The sequence below is a fragment of the Saccopteryx leptura genome, chromosome 3 (assembly GCF_036850995.1).
Source record: "Saccopteryx leptura isolate mSacLep1 chromosome 3, mSacLep1_pri_phased_curated, whole genome shotgun sequence".
Taxonomy (NCBI): Eukaryota; Metazoa; Chordata; class Mammalia; order Chiroptera; family Emballonuridae; genus Saccopteryx; species Saccopteryx leptura.
This window is the reverse complement of record NC_089505.1, coordinates 116949178-116975104: the sequence shown is the minus strand read 5'-3', so window position 1 is coordinate 116975104 and position 25927 is coordinate 116949178. Positions and strand designations below refer to the sequence as shown.

The 25927-nt window shown below is 40.7% G+C and overlaps 1 protein-coding gene and 1 pseudogene across 2 annotated transcripts; one reads left to right on the top strand and one right to left on the bottom strand.

Annotated features, from left to right (window-relative positions):
- Window positions 1-2635: 2635 nt before the first annotated feature.
- On the bottom strand, window positions 2636-25765 carry YBX1 (Y-box binding protein 1). Of its 2 annotated transcripts, XM_066376031.1 has the most exons (8): window positions 25452-25764; window positions 24752-24815; window positions 10071-10104; window positions 6947-7036; window positions 6346-6648; window positions 6008-6090; window positions 3641-3906; window positions 2636-3021 (listed from the first exon to the last, which is right to left on the bottom strand). In XM_066376031.1, the coding sequence occupies exons 1-7, from the start codon at window positions 25615-25617 to the stop codon at window positions 3672-3674; spliced, it is 975 nt and encodes a 324-aa protein (XP_066232128.1). In that variant the 5' UTR covers window positions 25618-25764; the 3' UTR covers window positions 2636-3021; window positions 3641-3671. The 2 variants fall into 2 exon arrangements, with proteins under 2 accessions (XP_066232128.1, XP_066232129.1); XM_066376032.1 differs by lacking the exon at window positions 6947-7036 and having other exon boundaries at window positions 25452-25765.
- LOC136397630 (glyceraldehyde-3-phosphate dehydrogenase-like) lies at window positions 12379-13759 on the top strand (annotated as a pseudogene).
- Window positions 25766-25927: the final 162 nt, after the last annotated feature.

Genomic DNA, 25927 nt, shown 5'->3' with positions numbered 1-25927 from the left:
TCCTCAGTTCTACACCCTTATGCATACCAGGGTTCCTTAATCTGACCATTGTTCCAATATGTGATTAGCCAAAACCACATAGCCATGACAAGCCTGTGGTTCCTTTCTCAGTCTTAATTATCCCTCTTGACCCTCAGGCCATTTTCACTTCCCTCTTAGTCACTATCTCAGTGAGCTACACCTGGCCCAGCACTGTGGAATCTTGGTATTCCCATCAATACCGCTAACATCCTTGTTCAAGGAGCAGCACAGCCTTGGCATTCTTTCAGATCAGGTTAGCAAGCTCGGGGAGGGCTTGTGGGACAGTGCTTATATAATCTAGTCATGTCCTAGGCCTTTCATTCATCATGCTGACCCAGAACAACTTCCATTCACATTAAATGCCCTATACAGGTGTTACATCTTTACTCTTTTATACTGTATTTTTACTATGCCCTTTCTGTTGATACTATTGGGTATTGCCTACAGTATTCTGTACAGGTTTGTAGCCTGGAGGCAGTATGCTATACTACCTCATTTTAAGTGCACTCTGAAGTTCATAAGCCACCTAACAATGCATTTCTCAGAACATATATCCTTGTGGTTAGCAATGTATTAACATACACCTTTGTCTAACTTCCAGTATCTTTTCCAAGACCCCTCAAAGATTCTATTACTAAATTTAATTTTAATAGATGACACAAACACAAAAAACAATTTTAATGTCTTCAATACTTTTGCTGCCTCCCCGATTTTGAAAATTATCCTTACATTTCCTTGATAGTACCATGTTTTTTTAGTGAGGAGAGGAAGAGACTCCTGAATGGCCCAGACCAAGATCCACCCAGCAATCCCACTAGGGGGCGATATTCTGCCCATCTGGGGGGTTTGCAACCAAGCTCTTCTTAAGGGCCCGAGGTAGAGGCCACGGAGCCATCCTCACTAGGACATCCATAGGCTGGGCTGACGCTCTACCACTGAGCCAACTGGCCAGGGCCTGATAGTACCATGTTTGTTTGTTTTTTTACCAACATACAGAAAAGTTTTAGCCATTTACTGATCCATTACCCATTAACTTGACTGCAAACTCTTTTCTTCTGTTAACAGAACCAACGATACATGGCATCTTCTCTTTTCTAATCAGTTTTTTTTTAAATTTTATTTATTCATTTTAGAGAGGAGAGACAGTGGGGAGGAGCTGGAAGCATCAACTCCCATATGTGCCTTGACCAGGCAAGCCCAGGGTTTCAAACCGGCGACCTCAGCATTTCCAGGTCGACGCTTTATCCACTGCGCTACCACAGGTCAGGTTTCCAATCAATTTCTATTACACTGTACTGCCTAAGCCCACCAGTACCATCAACAGAAACCAAGACAGGAAGCATCCTCATCTTTCTCAAGGGTAACAAAACATATCACATATCTGCTGTGGTATGACATTTAATTCCCTACCCCTCTCATGCAAACTGTTCCAGCCACACAGGTCTTCTTATAAAGGAATAATGAAGTATCAAAATTAAAAGGCTGGAGAACCAGCTGGAGGCCTGTCAAAAGCTACAGGGCAGAGTTGCCAGATGAGGAATCCACTGCTGCTTGTGCTGCCAAAGCATGGTTCCCACCGCCTGCTGGCTTCTCCAGTCTTGTGCTGGTGCATCTGACTAGTGGACCAATGTTCTAAACTTGCATTCTGGCTGTAAGAAAAATGAATGCATCCTCCAAGTTCTCTTACAGCCACAGGTTAGCTAACCCTTACATAAGGTGAAGGGATTCATAAAAGTGCTGAACAGAACACATAATATAAAAAGTTTAGTGTGTAACACTGGCAGGAAGACTCATCATGGTACTCTTAATACAGAATATTTTCCTAAATGGCAGAGTTGGCCTCTTATTTGAAGACGAGCTTCAAAGAGTGTTGACTAATAGTCTAGTCTACTTATGTATTGTATCCCTAACTCGAGTAACCAGTCCCCTAAAACTAAAAAGAAAACATTGCAGTCAGTTCTACACCACCTTGAGCGTATTCTGGAAAGGGGCACCACGACCTGAACTGACACGGCACTGCTGGCCTCTCGGATGTGCCAAGCTAGCCTATTCTATATCCCCATCATCTTTGGAACAGGCTCCCAAAAGCTGGCCAAGAATGATCCAGAATGAATCTCTAGACAGAAGCCACCGATTACTTTACAAAGGAAGTTGAAGAGCATTTAACAAGACTGAAAACATAGCCAGAACAGGTTTAGTTTTCAAGGGAGTTAAGACTGCAAACCTCCCTGAGCTCCATGTTCTTTGGCAGACCTCTCAGGCATACCTTCTTCACTGCTACCGTCTTTCCTGACCCCCAGGAGCTGAGCACTTACAGAGCACACCAGGCTGGCTGAGATAACTCTCCCACAGACAGAATCCAGTCCGTCTCAGCCAGTCTGTGAACACTCCCCTTCACCACTGCCTCCCAGCAAAAGGAACTTACAAAAAGGAAAATGACAAAATTATAATTATTTTCTTATTTTTAGTATCAGCCCACAAGTATGTCACTCAATAATGAATTACACATTTTCGGGTATTTCCCCACAGTATCACCTATTTTCAGTTAAGCGTCCCATAAGCAGCTAAGGACTGAGAAACCAAATAAAACAAGACAGAAATTTACACAAAGACAATTATTTAAGACCTTTATTAACAGGTGCTTGCAGTTTGTTGACTTTTTTGAAAAAATCAAGTTGTAAACTTTTATTACAAATTAAAAATGAGGTTCTTAAAAATCTCAACTTGACCAGATATGAAACAATTTAAAAACCTTTAAAGGTGTATTGAGAAAAACCAGGCTTTTTCTTTTTCTTTTTTTAAAAAACACGTTTGTCATTACCAAAAAGAGACATCTTTAGGTAAAAATAATAAAAACCCCATGCTGCATAGATAATGCAGATAGTTCTAGTTATCTGGTCAACGGGCAAAAAGCAAGCACTTAAGGTCTTCAGCTCCAATCTTTTGTTCATTTCTTATTGCTGGAATTTCATATTCATGTCTTCTTGTTGGATGACTAAACTGTAAAAGAAAAAAACAACAACAAAGATTGTCATGCTCAAGTTGCAGTGTTCCTTCATTATACCAAACTGCTCCAGGTTACCTTAGCTAAGCAGGAAAGGCATTAACACATCTCAAACTGGTTTATCCTAAGACAGTGATTCAGAACAGGGGTGGATGGACACTGTGGTGACAAGATGGTTCTGGATGACCTTTGCCAAACAATAGTATAGGAGAACAAAACCCCAAAGCATCACTGGCTAGAAATGCCAATTCCAGAGCCAAAAAGAGACAATTAACTTACAAGCTTCTCAATATCAAGTAAAAAAGTAACACCTTAATTTTGAAATTGATAGTATGTCAAAGCTGCCACTTTCCCCAAATAGACTACACTGGTCATCATCATCATCTAGGTTAATTTAGTAGCTACCCCACTTTTTGAAAAATGCAGAATAACACAATGTAATTAATATACTTAAGAGGTTAGCAAGACTTTTCTCAACTGGTGAAATCAGAGTACATTTAGATAAGTTCAACAAAGCCCTAAAATGTTTAAGTTATAATGTGAACTGGGTTCTTCTCTTGCATTAATGAACACTGCTCATGACTCTTCAGAGGCCAGACGGCCGTTTAGACGTACCCGGATGATGGTAGAGATGGTAAGCCGGCATTTACTCAGCCCCGCCCTGCTCAGCCTCGGGAGCGGACGAATTTTCAGCTGGTGGATCGGCTGCTTTTGTCTCTTTGCCATCTTGTGGTTTAGGGTTTTCTGGGCGTCTGCGTCGGTAATTGAAGTTGCGGCGGTACCGACGTTGAGGTGGCTGCTGACCTTGGGTCTCATCTCCTTGATTTTCCTTATCTTCTTCATTGCCATCCTCTCTAGGCTGTCTTTGGCGAGGAGGGCCTCTGGAATGAACATTGTGCAAGCTTGCAATGATGAAACCTTTCTTGAACCCACGCACTAGTGTTTAACACCATATCTTAGTCTCATAAATCAACCATGAAATGACTAAAAATGGCACAATACCAAAAACAATTGATGTCATTTTATAACATTTTTAAATGGGCGTTATAGTAACCAAGTTTAGGTACAAGTGCTACTTACTTAACTTTTAAAGATGAACACTTGTTTAAAAGATGCCCTCTTCACATAAATAAAAGTAGTCATTGAGGCATCCACATTTATCCCTTAAAAAATGACATTGTGATATTATCTGTAACTTTTCAACAATGTTATCCACATCTAGGTTTAAAACAGCTTGAATTGGCCTGACCAGGCTGTGGTGCAGTGGATAGTGTTGGCCTGGAATGCTGAGGACCCAAGTTCAAAACCCCGAAGTTGCCAGCTCTTCCGACTTGAGTGTGGGATCATAGACATGACCCCATGGTCACTGGCTTGACTAGAGCCCCCGGGTCAAGGCACATATAAGAAAGCAATCAATGAATGACTAAGCTGCTGCAATGAAAAATTAAGGCTTCTCATCTCTCCTTCCCTGTCTGTCCCTGTCTCTTTTTCTTGCTCTAAAACAAACCCCAAAACAGCTTGATCTTTAATTCAGCTCAAGATCAACAAAGCCCAACAACTTGTCTGCATAAAGAATATTCCCCATCTTTCTCCAACATGCAGGACGAGGCTAACAAAATCTCCTGGTGGCTTGAAAATTAAAAATCTCCCTTTTTAGTGAACCAGCTAGAACTCCAGCTCATTTTAATGAAATACTGAGGACAAGACATAGATCAATAAAGTTAATGAAAAAATATATTTTAGATACTGGCTATTGCAAAACTCTAATTGTACATAAACTGAGATAGGCGGAAAAAAATTTTTTTTTTAAGTGAGAGACAGACAGGAAGGGATAAGATGCATCAATTCTTCATTGCGGCACCTTAGTTGTTCATTGATTGCTTCTCGTATGTGCCTTGACCGGGGGAATCCAGGTGAGCCGGTGACCCCTTGTTTAAGCCAGCAACCTTGGGGTTTTGAACCTGGGTCCTGTGTCCCAGGCTGATGGTTCATCCACTGTGCCACCGCCTGGTCAGGCTAGGCGAAAAATCTTAACTGGATTCCCTAATTCCTATGGTTTCACTGAGTGCTCCACCTTGGGTAAAATATACAAAACTCATGGCCAGAAACCGCCTTTCCTGTATTATCACAACGTATTTTGAAAACTTCTATATTGTATTTTGGTGCTTTTATAATAAGAAACTTGTTTCTTAATACTTATGTGGGCACTTACAGTTTTAACTTAGTATGTAAGTGATCATCACCTACCCTTAAAAGAAATAACTGTCACACCATTATTTTATTCTACCATTGTGAGACTGAGGATATTGCTTCACAGTATACTATAATTATGTATTAAACATGTCTGGCTGATGGAGTTCTTCTCCTGTATTCTAATAATATTTTTTAAAAAAGATTTTCTTTCTAATACCCAAGTAGGTAGGTTGGTTGTTTAATTCAAGTCTGGAACTGGGTTTCTTTTCCCCAAAATTTGAACTCTTAATGTGATGATTACATTTTACAACTTTGATGTGCGTGACTAAGAGCACATGCCTAAACTGAGAAATGATTAATGGAAAATTATGCCACCTCCACAGGTAAAACCCCATCCTTCATTTATGACACAGTTCAGATACTGCATATGCTTGAAAAGGTAACACTCACCTTTACCCTTCTATTTCCCAAGGGAGGTCTTAAAAGATATACTATGATACAGTTTAAACTATACTCTCACCTGTTCAAGGACAGAAAATTTTAAGTTCTACTCTTATTAGAAGATCTGCCAAAAAGAGCCCTGTATAAAATAGACACCACCCATGCAAGCTGTTTTTAATCAGAACCAGCCAAACAGATGCATGGAACACATTCTCAGAGACGACTGATTTAAGGTTCACCTGTTAGTTATCTGATGAAAGATAATGTGAAGTGTTAACAGAAAAAAGATTGCAGAAGCATGATGCTGCCGAGCCCCGACACATGCTGAGACAAATACAGAAACCATACCTGCGAAATCGTGGTCTGTAGCCCCGATACATATTCTGTCTCACTGGTCTGCCTTGTTCTCCTGCACCCTGGTTGTCGGCACCCTGAGAAGACAATGAAAATCAAGCCAACTGAATTAGTAACAGTAAAATCCCAGTTAGACAAATCTGAATACAGGAGTTAAAATAACTGTCATACGCTATAAGTTAATTATTAATCATTTTGGTCTATTAGGAATTAAAAAGTAATTCCCATCATGATTAGTATAGGTCCAATATAGGGGAAGACACCAAGAAAAATGCTTAAAATGCAGTCATATGAAAAGTGACCACAGTTGTTGATCCTTTTACAAAACTTACCTCCATCACTTCTCCCTGCACAGGAGGGTTGGAATACTGTGGTCGACGCCCATAGGGTCTCCGCATGTAGTAAGGTGGGAACCGTCGCCTGCGGTAGGGCCGGCGCTGTTGGGCCTGGCCTTCGGGAGCACTCTCCGATCCCTCGTTTTTTTCCCCACTCTCACTATTCTGGTAGTTCTGCTGGTAATTGCGTGGAGGACCCCTGCGACGTGGGTAGCGTCTGTAATGGTTACGGTCTGCTGCATATTTACTGCCTTGCACTGGAACTCCACCAGGGCCTGTAACATTTGCTGCCTCCGCACCCTACAAAAAGTTATCATATATTGACAGTGACAACGGGATTAAGTACACCAAACAAAATTTACAAAGTAAATAAAAAAGGGTCTATGGCCAGGGGTGCATAGAAATGATTAAATATTAGTTCCTCACTGTTCTGATGAAATTGCCCTCTAACTATAGCCAGCACATTAGGCTTGATGCACCTGTGTCCATGTGGTCACCTGACCCATCCATCCACACATTAGAGCCACCATCCTAATGGATGAGATCTCCAAAATATTTCCACACTGAAGTCAAACCTTTACACAAAAAGCATCCTCACCTTTTCTCCTTCAACAACATCAAACTCCACAGTCTCTCCATCTCCTACACTGCGAAGGTACTTCCTGGGGTTATTCTTCTTTATGGCAGTCTAGTAATATCACATTCCAAAAATAGATTAACAGGGGAGAATAATGTGCTTTTTCATTTAAATGTACCAAAGTCAATATTATTTTAGCTTGGCTATACACTTAAAATTAGCTTTAAATAAGACTAAACCATCAATAAATTTACAGAAACCAGGACCAATGCTACCCCCAACCTCAACCAAAATACTCCAGTCTTACAAGGCCCCAGCGTTTTACCACTATTTTCCAAACTAAAACCAGTAATTTAACACTCAAGACACAATATAGATATATTTAAATGCTTTTAGCAAAAGCATTATAACATATTGAATAAAATGAGGATATCCATCTATCCCCCGAAGACTGCACTTAATAGTAGAAGCTAGCCCACACAGAGCCAGTTTAGATGACAGGCGAGTTTAGTCTGACATGCTTCAAAGTTGACCAAATCAACTTTGTTCCTGTTACTGTATCAAACTCAAGTACAAATGTCAACCAAAATCCCTTCCAACCTATGATAATAATTCAATGTGATGTAATTCACGTCATTAACTATGCCACTTGTTATATTATCTGACTGCATGGGACAGTTGATTATTACTTCCCACAATACAATAAATCACACATTTACTTTTTTCTCCAGATTGCTATGGCAAAAAGGGGAAGAACAATACCTCACATTTGTGGTTGTAGCACTTCTACCTAGTTCTTCCACACATTATCTATTCACTCCTGTTATGACAGATGATGTGAGGTATTATTACTCCACTTTTACAGATAAAACAGGTTAAAAAAGTTTGGTGACTTGCCAAGGCCACAGATTAGTAAGTGGCAGAGTGTGGACTTTTCTAAATCCAGGTCTTAAGACTCCAGATCCCATGTTCATTCTACTACATCACAGCAGTATCCATTAGAGGATCACTCATGCACTTCCACTCCAAAGGAGGCAGGACAACCAACAATCTGACATCAATTAAGCTAAGTTGCCCAGAATGCAGTCTCCTTTATACATCACTAAGTCCTGAGCAGCCAAAGTCCCAAAAAACAAGTAAATGTTGAAACCACCTCCAAAATAAAGAGAGCATATTGGTGACATCTTGCAAGTCAGTGACAAGTGGGTGACACACACTTAGCCAAATAATTGATCTCATCTGTCATCTAAACTGTCACAAAGTGTTCATACCTTTCATATATAGCCAACTCTAAATTACCTGCAGTCATAGGGGATAGCAGAGTATGGATAACTAAAACCTTCAAACTCTTATTTCAGTTGGCACCTTTGATGCCCTCTTCAATCTCCCCAAACCCTTTAGCATTGCTAACAGGCAGCAAAACTATAAGTCTTGCAGTCTCTTGTTCCTAAGTCTGCATATTCCTTTGAACATGCAGAAGGGAAGTAAGGAACAGGTAAAAAACTGGTATTCAAATTTTATAAAACAAACACTTGTTTTAAAGTAACATTTTATCTGAGCAATCTTATATTTATGTTTAGAATTTAAATGTTTCCATACTTATAACTGACCCTATGGTTATCTGATATGGCTTTGGATGTACCGGAAATTGATCTGGCTTCCCTTTGATTGCCAGTGAATACTGTGCAGGACACTTCAAGAGACCTATAAAGCACCAACCCAAGAGAGCCCTTCTTAAGAAGCTGCCACCCAAACTCACACCAGCTTGTAACAAGATCTGAGTGTGCAAATAGACTTTAGTCTTTGAGGTCTGGATTACAGTTAAAAAAAAAAAAAAAAGTGGTTAAAAAAGTTCTTCAAGCGATTTTCAATAAAAGCTGACACTATTTCAACATTCTTACTAGGGGTGGCAGGGCGGTTGGTACCAGAACACATAAGTACATGTATACATACCCTGCCCTCTGCATACCTGTGAGGATATTCAAATTCAATGGAGCCTATAATACAATGTATGGAATAATGAGATATTATAGTAGTGACCTGACAGTGAATGCTCAGGGTTTTCCAAAATACTTTCCTTAAATGGTGCTTGGGAAAGTTCAGCATGTACACCCTACCTATTTAAGTTTTTCCCTCTCAAAACATGAAAGTCAATCTTTGCCATACCGTTTCTTCATTTAACCTTAAAACTTGTGAGGATTTCTAAAATTTCCAAGCAAGTCAAAATTCCCGAAAGTAAAAACATACCTTACCCACTCAAGGTGCTTTTAGAACAGAAAAACCTATATACTTTGCTAGTTTTCTAGCATTCATTTCAATTCACTGTCTTACAGCTTTGTCCTATTTCCTCCATCATTATACAGTGATCTGTCCTCACCACAGAGGTAAACTTAATAGGACTTGAAAATGTCTTAAAGTTCAAGATCAACTTAATGGAGGTTTTCTGCTCATCTGAAATTAAGTTTAAAAATTTAGTGCAGCCCTGGCCGGTTGGCTCAGCGGTAGAGCGTCAGCCTGGTGTGCGGGGGACCTGGGTTCGATTCCCAGCTAGGGCACATAGGAGAAGAGCCCATTTGCTTCTCCACCCCCCCTCCTTCCTCTCTGTCTCTCTCTTCCCCTCCCGCAGCCAAGGCTCCATTGGAGCAAAGATGGCTCAGGCACTGGGGATGGCTCCTTGGCCTCTGCCCCAGGCGCTAGAGTGGCTCTGGTCGTGGCAGAGCCATGCCGCGGAGGGGCAGAGCTTCGCCCCTGGTGGGCATGCCGGGTGGATCACGGTCGGGCGCATGCGGGAGTCTGTCTGACTGTCTCTCCCCGTTTCCAGCTTCAGAAAAATACAAAAAAAAATTTAAAAATAATAAAAATTTAGTGCAATGACTTGACAGATTAAACATTTTTTAAAAAAAGCTGTAGCTATTAACAAAAAAACAATCTGAAATACTACTCTTAAGTTAACTGCCAATAGCATGTTTCAATGTATACAATACATTTAAGTATGTATCACTCTTTGTATAGGAATTAAAATCAATTGCGTGGTTGTTGGATTTAACATTCTTCTCACAAGAAATAATAGTTGAAAAGACACCCCTCTCCTTCTCAAAAGCTTTGAGCCAGAAGTTTAAATATCCACATCCATACAAGGACCCACCTGGTGTACAAATACATCTTCCTTGGTGTCATTCCTGCAAGACAAAATCAAGTTCAACAAGTTAGAAAATGGAATATATTTCATGTCCCCAAAGATTAAGACTACACGGGGTCCTTTTATGCACCCCCCCCATTTTCTCTATTAGATATTAAGAGACTTACAGGCTGCCATTCAGCCATTAGGAAATTTAAGTAAAAACAAAACTAGAAGCCACTATTTCTGCTTTAAAGACTAAACAGCTGCCTATGCTAACTTCACCACCTGTAGAAGGCTAAATAAAACAAAGCCTAAAAAATCAAAATGTGACCTACTAAGCCATTAAGAGGGTAGAAGTGACTAGCAATATATATATTGTTACTCCTTAGTCTACTGAATATTACCAATGTTACAGCAAACCCCACTCTTACCTCTAGAGCATGGTTATTAACTTAAGTAGGAGACCACAAATATATTTCCTTCCATTAATTACTAGCTTCCTTTCTCACTTCATCCTCAATAATGTCCTCTTCACCATTTCATATTCCCAAATCTCCTTGAGGTCATAAAAACAACCACTTAAAAACCCCACAGGATGTACAATACCAGGAGAAAATCCTAATGTAAACTATGGACTATAGGTGATAATGGCATGGCCATGGAGTTTTCTGCTCAACATTGTCATGAACCTAAAACTGCTCTTAAAAATAAAGTATCTATTAAAAACACCACCACAATGAAGCACAAACATGGACACCACCAATATCCATCCACATCACTTACATGGCAAGCATTATACTGGAGGACTAAGCAGGTGAAGACAAAATTTTTTACTAGCACGCAATTCCATTCCACTTCATGTTAAGACACCATTTTGCATGAATCATTAGTCTAAGCAAACTATTGATAAATATAGCTTCCACTGTATTTGTTTCAAGACTAAGTAAATTCAATGGAAGTTGGATTCAAAATGGCTGGAGCCTAAGCAATATGGCTGTGTGGGAGGATAATCATCATATAAGTAAATAAGCCAGTAAAGGTTGTTAGGTAAAGGAATGGACAGAATAAAATTGGAAATTTTGTGGATAAATGGATGTTAGAAGTGAAGGAAAAGTGGAGAATTTTTAAAAATTTCCCTTAGAGAGAGAGGGGGGTAGAGGGGCAGGCAGTGTGTGGGGGGGATTATCACCTCGTTCCACTTAATTGTTTCATTTAGTTGTGCACTCATTGGTTGCTTTTTGCATGTGCCCTGATGGAAGGGGGGGGGGGCGCAACTGAACCCATGACCTCGGTGCACCAGGACGATGCTTTATCCACTGAGCAACCCTGGCCAAGGCAGAAGTGAAGAATTATTTGAGTTTTTATAGCTTGGGTATTATGGTGAAAGTGTTAATAACATAAGTAAGAACAACAACTGGAGGAGAAAAGGTAAACCAGAGTGAGAAAAGGTTCAATAGTAGTTCTAGTGTTTAATAATGAAAGGACAAACATCACAATGAACTAGACCAACTGGCTTATTGACTGTTGGCTTCTTGCTGATCCATGGAGCAAAGAATACACCTAAGAATCTATATATCTTGCAATACATATATCATTAACATGAAGTTATTTAATTTATGGAAACAGGACAAATTTAAAGCTTCAAAACAAAACATACACAACTGCAAAAGCTACTGAAGGCATGTGATCGAAAACTGACCTTATAAACTAAACTAGTTCATTAGAAAAACCTAGGGAGTTAATGGCTGGTTATAATGTCCATCTAATAAACTCCCAGTTATCACTAATTAGTTTTCATGTCTAACATGATGGATCTTTAAGTCCTAAGGATCTAAGGGGACAAACAAAAAATTGATTGAGGAATTTAGAAAACTAGTAGAGAAAAACAAAAAAAATTCACCAAGCCTAGAAGGCTGATTTTCAACAGGGACAGTTCTGACCACAAGGCATTTAAAGTTATTCCAAAGACTGGGGTCACTATTTGCATTTATGGGGTGCGGGGAATCGAGCTTGCTGGATGACTAGGCAAAGAATTATGTAGTATCCTACTTGTTGACTTTCATGTTAAGTAAATTTATTGAGTTTTGAATCTAGCATATATACTGTTTTAATATGCATTAAATTTAATAAAATAGACAAGTTCTGTGGACAGGGATTTTTATTACTGATGATAATGCTGCCAGTGTATGTGGGTAGCCAATATAGTGCTCCTTTTATCAACCCATATTTGTGGTAGCATCAACTATTCAGTCTTCTAACAAAGCTGCAAATAGGTATTTATATATTGATACATTACACCAGTATTTTTCAACCAAAAGTTAATTACCCGATGTTGTATCAAGATTATAGATCCAAAGATCTTAGCTGAATTTGCTGATGTTCAGGGTGATTACCACTTATCAACCCGTATCAACGAAAATACTATTGAGGTTGTTTTAGATATCTTTGGAACTGTTAGCTTGTTCTGACAAGTTTTTGCACCGTGCAGAACATTTACAAATCATGCATTTGGACAAACTTACGTAGTATTCAACGTATCCTACATGTGGAGTTCAGAAATCAAGCACCAGCTTGTACAGTGTTACACTGTTATGTGTGGTAAAATAAATTCACGAAAATTATTTATCTAGTCAGGATAATCTTCCTAATAATAGTACAAGGCAGCTCTCTTCTGTTTGACAGAGAGCTGCAACCCCGAGACATGATGGTGAAGGTTGGAGTGAATAGAGTTAGCTGTATTGGGCACCTTATCACCAGTGATGCTTTTAACTCTGGCAAAGTGAATTACTGTCACCATCAACGATCCCTTCATTGACCTCAACTACATGGTCTACATGTTCCAGTACGATTCTACCCATGACAAGTTTAAAGGCACAGACAAGGCTTAGGACAGGAAGCTCATCTTCAGTGGAAAGTCTATCTCCGTCTTCCAGGAATGAGATCCCACCATCAAATGGGGTGATGCTGGTGCTGATTATGTTGTGGAGCCCACCAGTGTCTTCACTACCTTTGGGAAGGCTGGGATTCACTTGAAGGGTGGAGCCAAGAGGGTTATTATCTCTGCCCCTTCAAAGGCTGAACCCACCCATGTTTGTGATGGGCGTGAACTATGACAAGCATGACAACTCCCTCAAGAGTGTCAGCGATGACTCCTTTACCACCAACTGTTTGGCCCCCCTGGCCAAGGTCATCCATGACAACTTTGGCATCATAGAAGGACTCATGACCACAGTCTATGCCATCACTGCCACTCGAAAGACTGTGGATAGCCCTCTGGGAAGCTGTGGTGTGATGGGTGAGGGGCTGCTCAGATCACCCGAGCTGAATGGGAAACTCAATGGCATGGTCTCCAGTAACCACATCCCCAATGTGTCAGTTGTGGATCTGACCTGCCGCCTAAAGAAAGCTGCCAAGTATGATGACATCAAGAGAGTGATGAATCAGGCACCAGAGGGCCCCCTCAAGAGCATCCTGGGCTATACCAAGGACCAGTTTGCCTCCTCTTACTAACAGCAACACCCACTCTTCCACCTTTGATGGTGGGGCTGACAATGCCCTCAGCCACCACTATGTCAACCTGACTCCCAGGTATGACAATGAACTAGGCTACAACAGCAGGGTGGTAAACCTTATGGTCCACACGGCCTCCAAGGACTAAGAGCCACCTGCACCACCAGCCCCAGGCAAAAGGAAGAGAGGCCCTCAGCTAGTGGGGAATCCTTGTCCCAATATCAATCATGGAGCATACTGAGAATCTCTAGTTTCCATCCCAGACCACTGTGAAGAAGGGAGGACTTAGGGAGTCCTACATGGCTATATACCATCAATGAATCAAGTTCACTGTATCGAGCACTCCCTCAAAAAGAAAAAGGGGTGAAAGAAAAGGAGAACAGTGTTATATCGTTACTGATGTGTACTATGCAGGTAGGCCTACAGTGATCACCATCTATACCAAGCAAACACGTACATTTTTCTCATCATTGTTCTCTAAATACAGTATAACAATTATTTGTATAGCATTTACTTTGTCCAGTCATGAGTTGCTTAACAGGGATACATTCTAAGAAGTGTCATTAGGTGATTTTGTTGAGCAATAATAGAGTGCACTTACACTGTACAAGATGCTAATATATGCAAGTGTAAGCACAATAAAAATACAGTATAAAAAAATGGTTCATCTGTGTAGGGCACTTACCATCAATGGAGTTTGTAGGACTGGAAGTTTCTCTGAGTTGCTAAGTAAATGGTGAGTGAACGTGAAGGCCTAGGACATTACTGTGCACTACTTAGACTTTATAAACATTGTACATTTAGGCTACACTAGATTTATTTTAAAATATTATTCTTTCAATAATTAACCTTAATTTACTGTACCTTACACTTCACTGTATAAATTTTTAAATTAAAATTTTAACTTAAGTTGGCTTTTTTTGTAACACTTAAAATAAAAACATTGTACAGTTGTACAAGAATATAAATCAAGACATAAACAAACACACATGAGCTTAGGCCCACACAGGGTCAGGATCAACATTATGTCTTCCACCTCTCTCTACATCTTTTCCCATTAGAAGGTTCTTCAGGGGAAATCACAGCATGGAGCTGTCATCTCCTCTGAAGGACCTGCCCAAGGCTCTTCTTAAGGAGTCACTCTTTTCAGAAATATGTCTGTGGTTTCTTTATTCATGGTAGATTTGCTGTCAGCAGATAATGCACCATAAACATTTCTATTAACCCTTTGAGTAGTACTAATGTTCATGTACGTCCTCGTGCCTCCTGACCACCCAGAGTATGACTGTACATATGTAAGGCAACATTTAAAAATGGCGATGTATGTTCTTCTTGTTTCCACAAATTGGTTATCAAACATGATTTTAAGTTAATAAAACTGTAACTAAAACTAATTTCATTTTTTGAAAAACAAAAACTCACTCCTGGGGATCAGCGAGCATGAAAAAAACTCACTTCTCAAAGGGTTAATGAAAACCTTTTGGTATTGGAGGGTCCATGTTTTCAAACTTTTTAACATGTTTGCTGAGGTCTGCAAAATGTTCTGGTAAACCCTTCACTGTGTGTGTGTTTGTGCATGTGTGTGGGGGAGTGTTCTTTTTTCTCCTACTTTTCTTTTCTCTTGCCTTTTCTTCAGCTGTGCGTTGGTTCCTGTTCCAGCTCCAAGAGCTCATTAGTCAGTTACTCAGGAACCACACCACATTCCTAGGAGCTCCTCAATGTCATCCTCATCCACACCCAGGTTCAAGTGTTGTTTGCCATCTTAACCACAAACTTGATGATTTTTTGCAACCTTGCACTAAGATGTTGTGATAGCTACAAGGTCACTAGGCAATCCTGAGCACCCTTAGGATTTTGGTACCCACAGGGTGTCTTGAAACCAATCCTCCACAAATAGGATAAGTGTGTGTGTGTGTGTGTGTGTGTGTGTAAACCAATACAGGTTAACAAATGATGTGAAGTCAGATGACACAGTACTCATTGATTCTGTTGATATTAAACTAGCTTACTATGAAATATAGTTGAGCTTCCCCCACCCAGTTTCCCTCTGTGGTCTGAAAATATTAAGTGGAAAATTTCAGAAATAAACAATTTGTAAGTTTTAAATTATGTGCTGTTCTTAGTAGTGATGAAATCTTATGTCACCCTGCTCCATTCCACCTAGAACACGAATCATCCCCTTCTGTCCAGCATACCCACATGGTACATGCTACCTGTTAGTCACTTAGTAGCTGACTCAGTTACCAACTCAGTACTATCCAAAGATTTCAGGCTCTCACTGAGGATCTTGGAATAAATTCCCTAAAGATAAGGGTGGGAAGAGGGGGGAACTACTGCATCATGACCCAAGTGTGTCTGGATTTTAAGAAGAAATTTGACAGCAACAAACTCAGTTTTTAACCGAGATAGAATACTATGGTTTAGATGCATTAAGTCAATCTAGCTGCAACTTGTTAAATGACTACCAGAAATTCAAGGTACTGCTAACAAGAAACCTGATTTATAAGTCCTCATTCTAGTATTAATAGCTGTGTAACCTTGGAAAGCTGCCTCCTCACTGGATCTTTCTTTACGTACAAAACGGGAGAAACTAAACCAGACACATAACAGCTTACGTTACTGAGGGTTTAAGTTCCAGACACTGTGCCAAGTGCTTTCACTGTATCATTCAATCCCCATAATCCTGAGGCAGGTACTATTATTAACCCCCCATTCTACAGAGGAAAATGAAGTATGTGGCTCAGTCGTAGAACCTGACTCCACAAACTCTAATCTTTACTATGTTGAGAACTCAAAAATGATTATTTTGTTAATCTTGATACTTTTGCTTTAGAGGTAGATCATTGTGTATAATTTCTCCAATTTCTGGAGAGAACCATGACAACTAACAAGTATTTCTTGATACATCCTCCTCACTTGCAGTACACAGTTATTTCATGTAAGCAGAGCAGGCCTCTTGCTCCACACATCACACCTACCTCCCCAATCCTTTAAAAAGGTAAAAACCTTTAGCTCACAAGCTCACAAGCCATGCAAAATAGCTGTGACTGCTGATTCCTGGATCTATAGAAATACATACTGGAAAAAATGCATGCAATGGCCAATAAGGATCTTAGTGTAGAGGAAAAAGCACCAACTACAAGAATATGACCAAAACGGCTCATCAAAAAGCCTATTTTTGTGCCTGACCTGTGGTGGCACAGTGGATAGTGTGTCAACCTGGAACCCTGAGGTTGCTGGTCCGAAACCCTGGGCTTGCCTGGTCAAGGCACATATGGGAGTTGATGCTTTCCGCTCCTCCCCCTGCCTTTCTCTCTCTCTCCCCCCCTCTATAAAATGAATAAATAAAATCTTAAAAAAAAAAAAAGGCCTATTTTAACTTTTGGCTATTAACGTAATGAAGAAGGGATGCAGGCATCCCCAACACTGCACCTTATCTTGTGGTATATCCTGAGCACCAACAGGCACATTTCTGCCTTTACCGTCTTTTGCTGAGGGTGGAAGGTTAGACAGCAGACTAGGTATGAGCTCCCCATTGGTGGCAAACACGTCATTGAAGACAAGAGATTGCGCCCTTTCATTTAGTCTCCAGCACCTAACAGGAACATGGCAGGCACCCAAAAAATTTATTTTATTTTTACTCATTGATTTTAGAGAGAGAGAAGGGAGAGAATGAAAGACAGAAACATCGATCTGTTCCTGTATGTGCCCTATAAGGATCAAACCCACAACCTTTGTGTATCAAGATGACACTCCAACTAACCGAGCTATCTAGCCAGGGCAGCATTCTATATCTGAGCTTCTACTATTTACTTAGTATTAGTCAACTTTTCAAGTTAAAATGTAATTATCACTTTTTTTAAATTTATTTACTTTTTTAGATTTTTTATTTATTCATTTTTATCAGAGAGAGAGGGGAGAGATAGAGAACAGGGGGAGGAGCAGGAAGCATCAACTCCCATATGTGCCTTGACCAGGCAAGCCCAGGGTTTTGAACCGCGACCTCAGCATTTCCAGGTCAACGCTTTATCCACTGCGCCACCACAGGTCAGGCTATCACCCCTTTTTACTTTTCTAAATTCCATTCTTTCATATTATTTCACTCTGTTGGTTCTTCCTCTAATCTGCCACAAGCCACTGGGCCTATAAAAGTATAGATAGTAAGTACCAGTCTCATTCATTCCTTTAATAAAGTACTTATTTGTGCTAGTAGCTAGGCACTGTGCTAAGCACCAGAAATAAAAATAAGACAGATATGGTCCACCCTTAAGGATTTCAATCTAGAAAGGCCACCAACTATGCAAATCAATGCAGCCAGTTGGATCACCAAATATGATTTTCTACATATTATAGCATGGTAAGCCATAGTAATCAAATAGACACAAGAAAGGGGCAGGAGGTACATAAAGCGCCAAGGTTGAGAGCTCCTTACTGGATCACAGGAACGCAAGGTTAGAATGCTGGCTATTCCATTCCTTAATTACATGATCTTGGCCAAGCTGCCTTATTAATAAAGTGGTGACTTTATAATATTAATGTTTACTAATTTATTTATTTATTTATTTGTATTTTTCTGAAGCTGGAAACGGGAAGAGACAGTCAGACAGACTCCCGCATGCGCCCGACTGGGATCCACCCTGCACGCCCACCAGGGGCAACGCTCTGCCCACCAGGGGGCGACGCTCTGTCCCGCAGTGACCAGAGCCACTCCAGTGCCTGGGGCAGAGGCCAAGGAGCCATCCCCGCTCCAATGGAGCCTTGGCTGCGGGAGGGGAAGAGAGAAACAGAGAGGAAGGAGGGGGGGGTGGTGGAGAAGCAAATGGGCACCTCTCCCATGTGCCCTGGCTGGGGATCGAACCCGGGTCCCCCGCACGCCAGGCAGACGCTCCACCGCTGAGCCAACCGGCCAGGGCCGCTTACTAATTATTTTTTAAAAGTCTAGTGAAGGCCATTTTATAATCAAACTTTAAGCTCTTCCATACTGTTGCCACTTGAAGTGATTTTACTTGCAGTCCAGTTTCTAGAACTGCTGTCCAATAGAAATAATACAAATATCTAAGCTTCTTTTCTGGTAGCCATAATAAAAAGTAAAAACAGGCAAAATTAACTTTATCGTTTCAACGCATACAGACAACATAAAATCTGAAGCACATTAATTTCTCTCTTCATACCAAGACTTTATAATCTGAGGATTTCACATTTATGGCTACTGTATTGGATGGCATAGGTCTACACTATTCCAACAGTGTCATTCTATGTGTCACTGACCAGTCATCCCCTTCTCCTGCACCAAGTGTATTCTCTGCTGTATTCTTCTACTCTACCTCTTTTGTTAATAATGGCCTTATTTACTACTGAAAAACACAGTTGACAGTTTTTTAAAAACCTATCTAGAAATATTGCCATTCAGAAAATAAGGACATAGCACTGACTTCAAGAAAAAAAGGAATCACACAGAGCTAGAGGTTGAAGAAAAAAAAAGGAGGGCGGGAGGGAATACAGTTTTAAGTTAGAATGCCAAAGAAAAATGATAGAATCCTGCTGGGATTTAAAGAAAATAGAAGTCTCTTTAAGTTCCTAATGTAGCACAACGGAAGTAAAAACCTATAGTCAGCAAGCACTACACATCTATACTACTAAATCTACCTAGATTTAAAAGCGTCCTTAGGTAGTCTAAAAATTTTAGGAAACTTCTTTTTGCCAACCCATAGCATTGGTTTAAATGAGACCTACCACACAAACTTATCTAGCCATAACGGAATGCTCTCGTGCTATTATCTTGTTGCAGATTACCACACTAAGTCAATTTTAACAGTTTAATTTGCCCAACTGCATAAATTAATTTATAACCCTTTGGTTACAAAACAAACTCCAGGATCTATCATCTATATGTGCCATAATCCAAATCCCGGCACCAATCTCCAAGTTCCGCAGAGTTGTAAGAGCAAAAATCCCACTTGCTGTATTTGTTCTCTATTAAAACACTCCACACACCTCACACACACTCCTAGTTCCCACATTATCTTCTACCATTCTGTCACCTTAGGTGAGCTGCACTGTAGACGCTTTCAATGTCTGAAACTTAATTCAGCAGTGACTGACCTCAGTACTAGGAAAATAGAAGGTGAATACACTAGTTCCTTATTCCAGATTTTAAAATGAAAAAATTTACACATCATTTTAAGATGAAAAAACTTTACAAATCATTTTAAGATTAAATGACCAGGTTAACAAAGGGTGACTTCTGGTCAACTTCATTAAGATCAGCGGTCAACATAACCAGTATATAAATCAACCCAAAAGTGATCTGTATACAAGTCATTGTCTTAAGAGCCCCAGTTCTGAAGAAACTAATATGCAGCGCTTGAAGACATGACTTGGGAACTACTTAAATATCATTTTATGCCTCTCCTAACCTCAAATCCCTCCCTTAACACATCAAGTCTTGAAGACTTCCCTAGTGTCCCACAGCATTTAGTCAATTACATTATATAGATTACCGATGACTTCTATGGCTTAAAGATCTCACTGTGTGATCAAGTTAGTATCAATCTGACTTTAACATCACAAGGTATTTGGCAATCATCTTTCCACAGGTTTACAAACTTTTAAAATTAAGAACTATATATAGTATTTAAGGCAATGGTGGGATTCAAATAATTTAACAACTGGTTCTCTGCCCTAAAGACCGTTTTAAGTATAAAGAAAGATATACAGAAAAGTAGTTTATTATTTCATGCATTTAGTACTTAAATAAGAATAAAAGAAGCAAACAAAACTAGATTTTTAAGAAAAAGTTTAAAAACATTAATGAAAAACTATAAATAATACCTGACAAAAAAAATACAACTGTTAAGATCTTTCCATACTGCTTCTTGATTTGGAGTCCTCACTTGCAATTATTTTCACCTATGGACGGAATGAACATTACTATGGGCGCTAAGAATACACTGTTGTGCAGATAAACATTAAAAAAGAGCAAGGAATGTACATTTGTGATTTCCACACTGGGTGGTTGCCCAGGCACCCACTTTAGAGAGAACTCTGATTACAAGTGCCATTTTAACAACTGGTTCGCCAAACTTAACAAAAAATTAGGTATTGGTTCTGTTGAATTGGTGCAAACCAGCTGAATTCCACCACTGATTTTAGGTTTTATGGGGGTCACAGACTCTACTGCATGCTCCTTTAACAACCCTTTAAAAAGGCAAACCTATTCTTAGCTCACAGGCCATATAAAACCAATAAAACAAGATTTAGAAACAAAATAAAGGTCTGATGTTTTCTCCTTTAATTCCTTAATTATTCCCCAACACTAGCTATCATGCCAGCCCTTTAATTTGTAAAGGCAATCTGTATGCTAAACTGAAACTATTATAGCAACCTCTAACTACATGAAACAGCAAAAAGTTGAAAGCGTTTAAAATCTGAAAATTGGTAATCAGCACACAGGAGCTCCAGCAACATGCTAGAGATCATTTAAGAGTCTTTCAATAGCTAAGAATAGCCACCCTAAGAAATTATCTGTAACTATATGGACAACAACCAAATTGAGGATGATTAGTGTCTATTTTCAGAGACAGTAGAACAGCAGTCAATTAACAGTGATTGTCCCCAGTCAGAAAATCCTGTCCAAATCCCAACTCTACCCATTACTAGCTAGTCTCCTCCTGGTGCAAGTTTATTCAACCCCTCTGTGCCTCAGAATGGTACTTGTATCTCAAATGTTTGAGGATTACATGAATTAGTTCATTTAAGACATTTAAATAGTGATAAGTAGTTGACATACATTACTTTTATTTGTTATCATTGTGCAAAAGAACTCACCCTCACGAATATACACAAGAAATCTCAAAAAAGGAAAAACACCCTCCCAACCCAGGTCAATGGAGACCAAACATAACAGCCATGACTCAGTATTTTTCTAAAGAAGGGTAGAGCTAAGCTGTAGCCTGGCTTGATTTATTATACATCTTAGAAAACCCTGAGGTCACTGGCTTGAGCAAGGGGTCACTGTCTTGGATGGAATCCCCCAGTCAAGGCAAGTAAGAAAAGCAATTAATGAACTAAAAATGACAAATAATGAGTTGATGTTTCTCATCTCTCTTCCTCTCTCAAAATGAATGAATGAACGGTTACAATTCATGCTAATATTTTACAAGTTTGGCAAGCATGGATCAATCCACAACAGCCGAAAGCAGAAGATAAAAACCAGGTTTCTAATTTTAAAAAGCAGAGATTCAAATCCTGAAACCACTGACCCTGATGGCATCTCTCTAATGGCACCAACAGTTTTGAGTCTAGTTTTTAACAATAAAATGAAAAATAATCTTGGGGAGCGGCTAAACAAGCCCCTCTGTCACATAATCAATCCAATTATCTTTTGTGTAGAAATCCTAAACTACACTGCCTAACAAAATAAAGCCAAACTTTTTGTTTTAAGACCTCTATACTAAAAAAAAAAGGGGGGGGGATAAAAACAGAACTCTATGCTCTTATTAACCATCTTTTATACAATAGAACCACAAGGAAAAAAACCTTTAACGAGCAAGTCTAACAAGGCTGTATCAGTGATTATAATAAAGAATTTAGATTTACACAAATGTTTGCAGCAAAAATATATTCCTTTAAAGGCAAAAATTTACATAAAACCCTTTAATTATAAAAATCTAAAGAACCTAAAACATATAATCATAGAACCCCAAGGTTAAAATTAAAGTCACAGCAATCATCTCGAAGACTGCATCTTCCCCTTTATAGAGAAAAAGCATGTGTGTTTCACAACACCTCCACTCCCCAGGTGTCTCCACATACTGAACCAACAACTGGCATCAAGAATTTTAGTGCTTTAAGACATACATTTTTCCTTAATCAAGGCAAACCTCTCATGGACTTAATTGCAGTCAGATTTTAGTCTTATTCAAAAGCCTCAGAACCATTGAAAAGACCAATTTAAAAAGAGAAAACACATTTGAACCATTTGACAAAATATACTGCTCACAAAAATTAGGGGATATTTCAAAATGAATATGAAGCTAAAAAAAAAGCATTTGATTTTTTTTATTAAGCAAGACCACCAGAAAAGCCAACAAGTCATAAAGTTGTTCAATTATGCAAATGAGGTGCAAACCCAACTTTTATTTCATGGGTGAAAATGCACTATACAAAAGGCTGAATATACTGGAGTATCTGCAGTTCCCTGATCCCTTCATTTTTGTGAGCAGTGTAGTTGAGGTCTGGACAGTTTCAACAACAGATCAAAAACCAATTCACCTATAATATGCCCTGGAGGATAATCAAATGAGTTGAATACAAGTCAGAACAAAAATATTCAAGCAATAGCATCTCATAAAATAAAAATTTTGAAATGTAAAAAAATGCAAATGTAAAAAGAACTCTTACATCTTGGATATCAACTGTTCACTTCAAAAATATCATAACCTATGTCCCCTTAACAAAAGTCAGCAATACTGAAGACACATGCTACAATTTTTAAAGAACACATAAACTGCAATCTAGGAACTGAAAAGGCTGCAAATTAGTCCTTTCTACTGTACACACCAGTGATATCTTATGATTACATTGGGTCAAGGTTAAAAACAATGTCTTTTAAGGTGTAACCCACAAGCCATAATCACCTGGAATTCTTAGTAAAAATGTACCTCAGACACAATGAATCCAAGCTAGAAAGGAAGAGCTTGCAATTTTGTACCCTTCCAAAGTAAGCACAGAAATTCAAAAGCCACTGTTAAGGGTTAGGCCCTTCAGAGGGAAATACTAACTGGAATGCTAAATACACATATCAATCAACTAAAAAGTTGTTAATTACAAGCACCAAAGCATTCTGTTCCTTCCTCACTAGTAACCAACCCATTATCAAAAAACACATGAAAAATGTAGCCTTGGCCTGTCAGGAAGGCAGACAGTGTAAAAACAGAGGAAAAATTCCTATAGGTTTTGGAAAAAATAAAACGTTTCCCCACACTGCAAACATGGAAAACAGACCATCAGTGCTTACAATTTCTTTTGCACACCCCCTCAAACGTTATGGTTGAGTAATGAATGGTGTTTTATCAGCCAATTATGTCAGTCTTGAAGGTTGATCTTGCCCTTTTGATTTCTTACAGTGCTGTGCCCAATTCACAAACATGTCGTATTACTTCTTACTTGTGTTCTTTTAAACCTCTAGTTATTTACTGCCTTCTAAAGTAAGAATGTGACAAAAGGCTAAGACGACTGTGCCATACCTGTAAGGCCAAAACTACTATTAGCACACAGGGTGCACTACACCCATGTAACCACTACTAGCTTTGGCAGCCATCTTGAAAATGATGCCCAGCTCACAAGGGAGACCATGAAAGAGTGAATAACCTGTACCATACCACCACTGCTGCTACAAATAATTATAAGCATTATCTCTAAAGATGTAGTTTGTACCTTTGCCTTCAAATACAAAGAAAACTCCTCTAATGAACTAAGGCCACTAATAATAAGCCACAACCAAAGCTTTCAATTAATTTAATAAAACTGAAATAACAGGTATGATTTTGGGACAAGGGAGTAGGAGAAATAAAGACTGGAAATGGCAAAGGCCACTTTATTCTAGATGTAATTTACTCTGTGAGCAAATGAGTAATTGCTCTTGTTGTCAAAGCAGTCCTAATATGCAATTCATTTTTTCATTCAAGACAGGGTATGCTGAAACGTTAAACAAAGGCAATATAACCTTAGTCAAGACGACCAGATCTCATATACATACTTCCATTGATCGTTAAATCACCTTAGGTTAACAAATTGTAATAACCCACTCACTTATCAATGAATCACATTTTCTAAGATCAATTTCAATAACGTATAAAATGATGACAAACACAAAAACGTGGCGGGCTCGAATCTAACAGAATTACACGAAATCTTAGTTTCATCATTTTGTTCTGTTTGGAGATGGCACTCATTCCGCTTGCCTTTAAAGTTGCTTTGCACCACAACAAGCCTTTTAACTTAGCTTTAGATTAATACTTAGTTGCAAATCAAAGACCTTCTCCAGATGGACTGATCCCTTCAGTCATCAAGGAAAACAAAAATCTCACTAACATCACACTACAGGCAGCAGCCTCTGCATGTTTAAACAATCCCAAGTCCGCAAACCCTGCAGCTTGCAGCAGAGCGTGCAAGAGATAGGGCGGTCAGCTCACCTGTTGATGAAACCATATCCGTTCCTTACATTGAACCATTTTACTGTTCCCAAAACCTTCGTTGCTGGAGAAGGAAAAAGAAACACCCACAATTACCATACATCCTTTTTTTTTAAAACCGCCACGCTTCAGCATCCGGCCCCTCGTGCATTTCTCTGCGGCGACCCGCGGCTCTGACAGCCTTTCTCTCTTCCGAGCCTCACTGCGCCTCCACGGTCCACGTGGGTGATCTCGAGGCCGCCACGGCCCGGGACGCGGGCCCACTCTGGGTGTGCGCGGAGACAGCGGGCGGCGACTGCGGGGCGCGGAGCACGTGAAGGGGAAGCTGCCCGGCCCACTCTGGCCTGCGTAGGCGGTGCGCCGCGCCCTCAGGGTACACGCGGAAGAGAGCGGGTGGGGGACGGGAACAACGGCACGCGGGCCCCAGCCGCACACGCGGTTGGCGCGCGGCCGTCCGGGGGGGAGGGGCGCGCGGCCACGCGGGGTCTAGGGGCGCGAGAGACGGCGCGCGCGCGCGCCTCCGGGGCACGCGGACCGGTTGGGCTGGCGTCTGCGAGGGCGCAGGCCTGGGGGAGGGGCAGCCGCGCGCCGCCGAGTCCGTCCCCGCCGGCCGCGCGCCCGGCGGCTCGACCCGCTTCGGGTAACGGTTCCGCCGCCGAGCTTTCCTACGGCCCCACCCCTGTCCCTGTCCGGTCCTCACCGATGACCTTCTTGTCCCCGCCGGCAGGCGCCGCCGATGTGAGGCCGCCCGGGCCGCCGCTCCCTGCGCCGCTGCCCGTGGTGCCGGGCTTGGTGTCGGCAGCGCTGAGGGTGGGGGCGGCGGGGGGGGCGGCGGGCGGCTGCTGGGTCTCGGCCTCGCTGCTCATGGTTGCGGTGATGGTGACTGGGGCCGGCTGCGGCAGCTGCGGCTCCTCCCGGGGTGTGATGGTAACTAGGCCGGCGGCGGCGGTGGGGCTGCTCAGGGCTCTCTGGGGTCCGCTCTCCGCTCCCGCTACCGATCGAACTAGCGAGAATGGCGGGACGGGCGGGATAAGCCCAGCGATCGACCCGCCCTAAGCATCGTTCACTGGCCAGGAGTATGGTCAATCTGGCCACCTGACCCCAATTCCTGATTTGTATTGGCTAATACTTTATCACTCCTCCACTTTCATTGGCTCTTAGGCGGCTAATTCGGCC

Excerpts from the sequence above, each read along its gene's own strand:
- YBX1 (XM_066376031.1), bottom strand. The coding sequence starts at position 25,617 with ATGAGCAGCGAGGCCGAGACCCAGCAGCCGCCCGCCGCCCCCCCCGCC. Across the intron at positions 24,816-25,451 it reads CGGGGACAAGAAGGTCATCG|CAACGAAGGTTTTGGGAACA; the intron begins GTGAGGACCGGA and ends TTCCTTCTCCAG. Across the intron at positions 10,105-24,751 it reads GGATATGGTTTCATCAACAG|GAATGACACCAAGGAAGATG; the intron begins GTGAGCTGACCG and ends TTTGTCTTGCAG.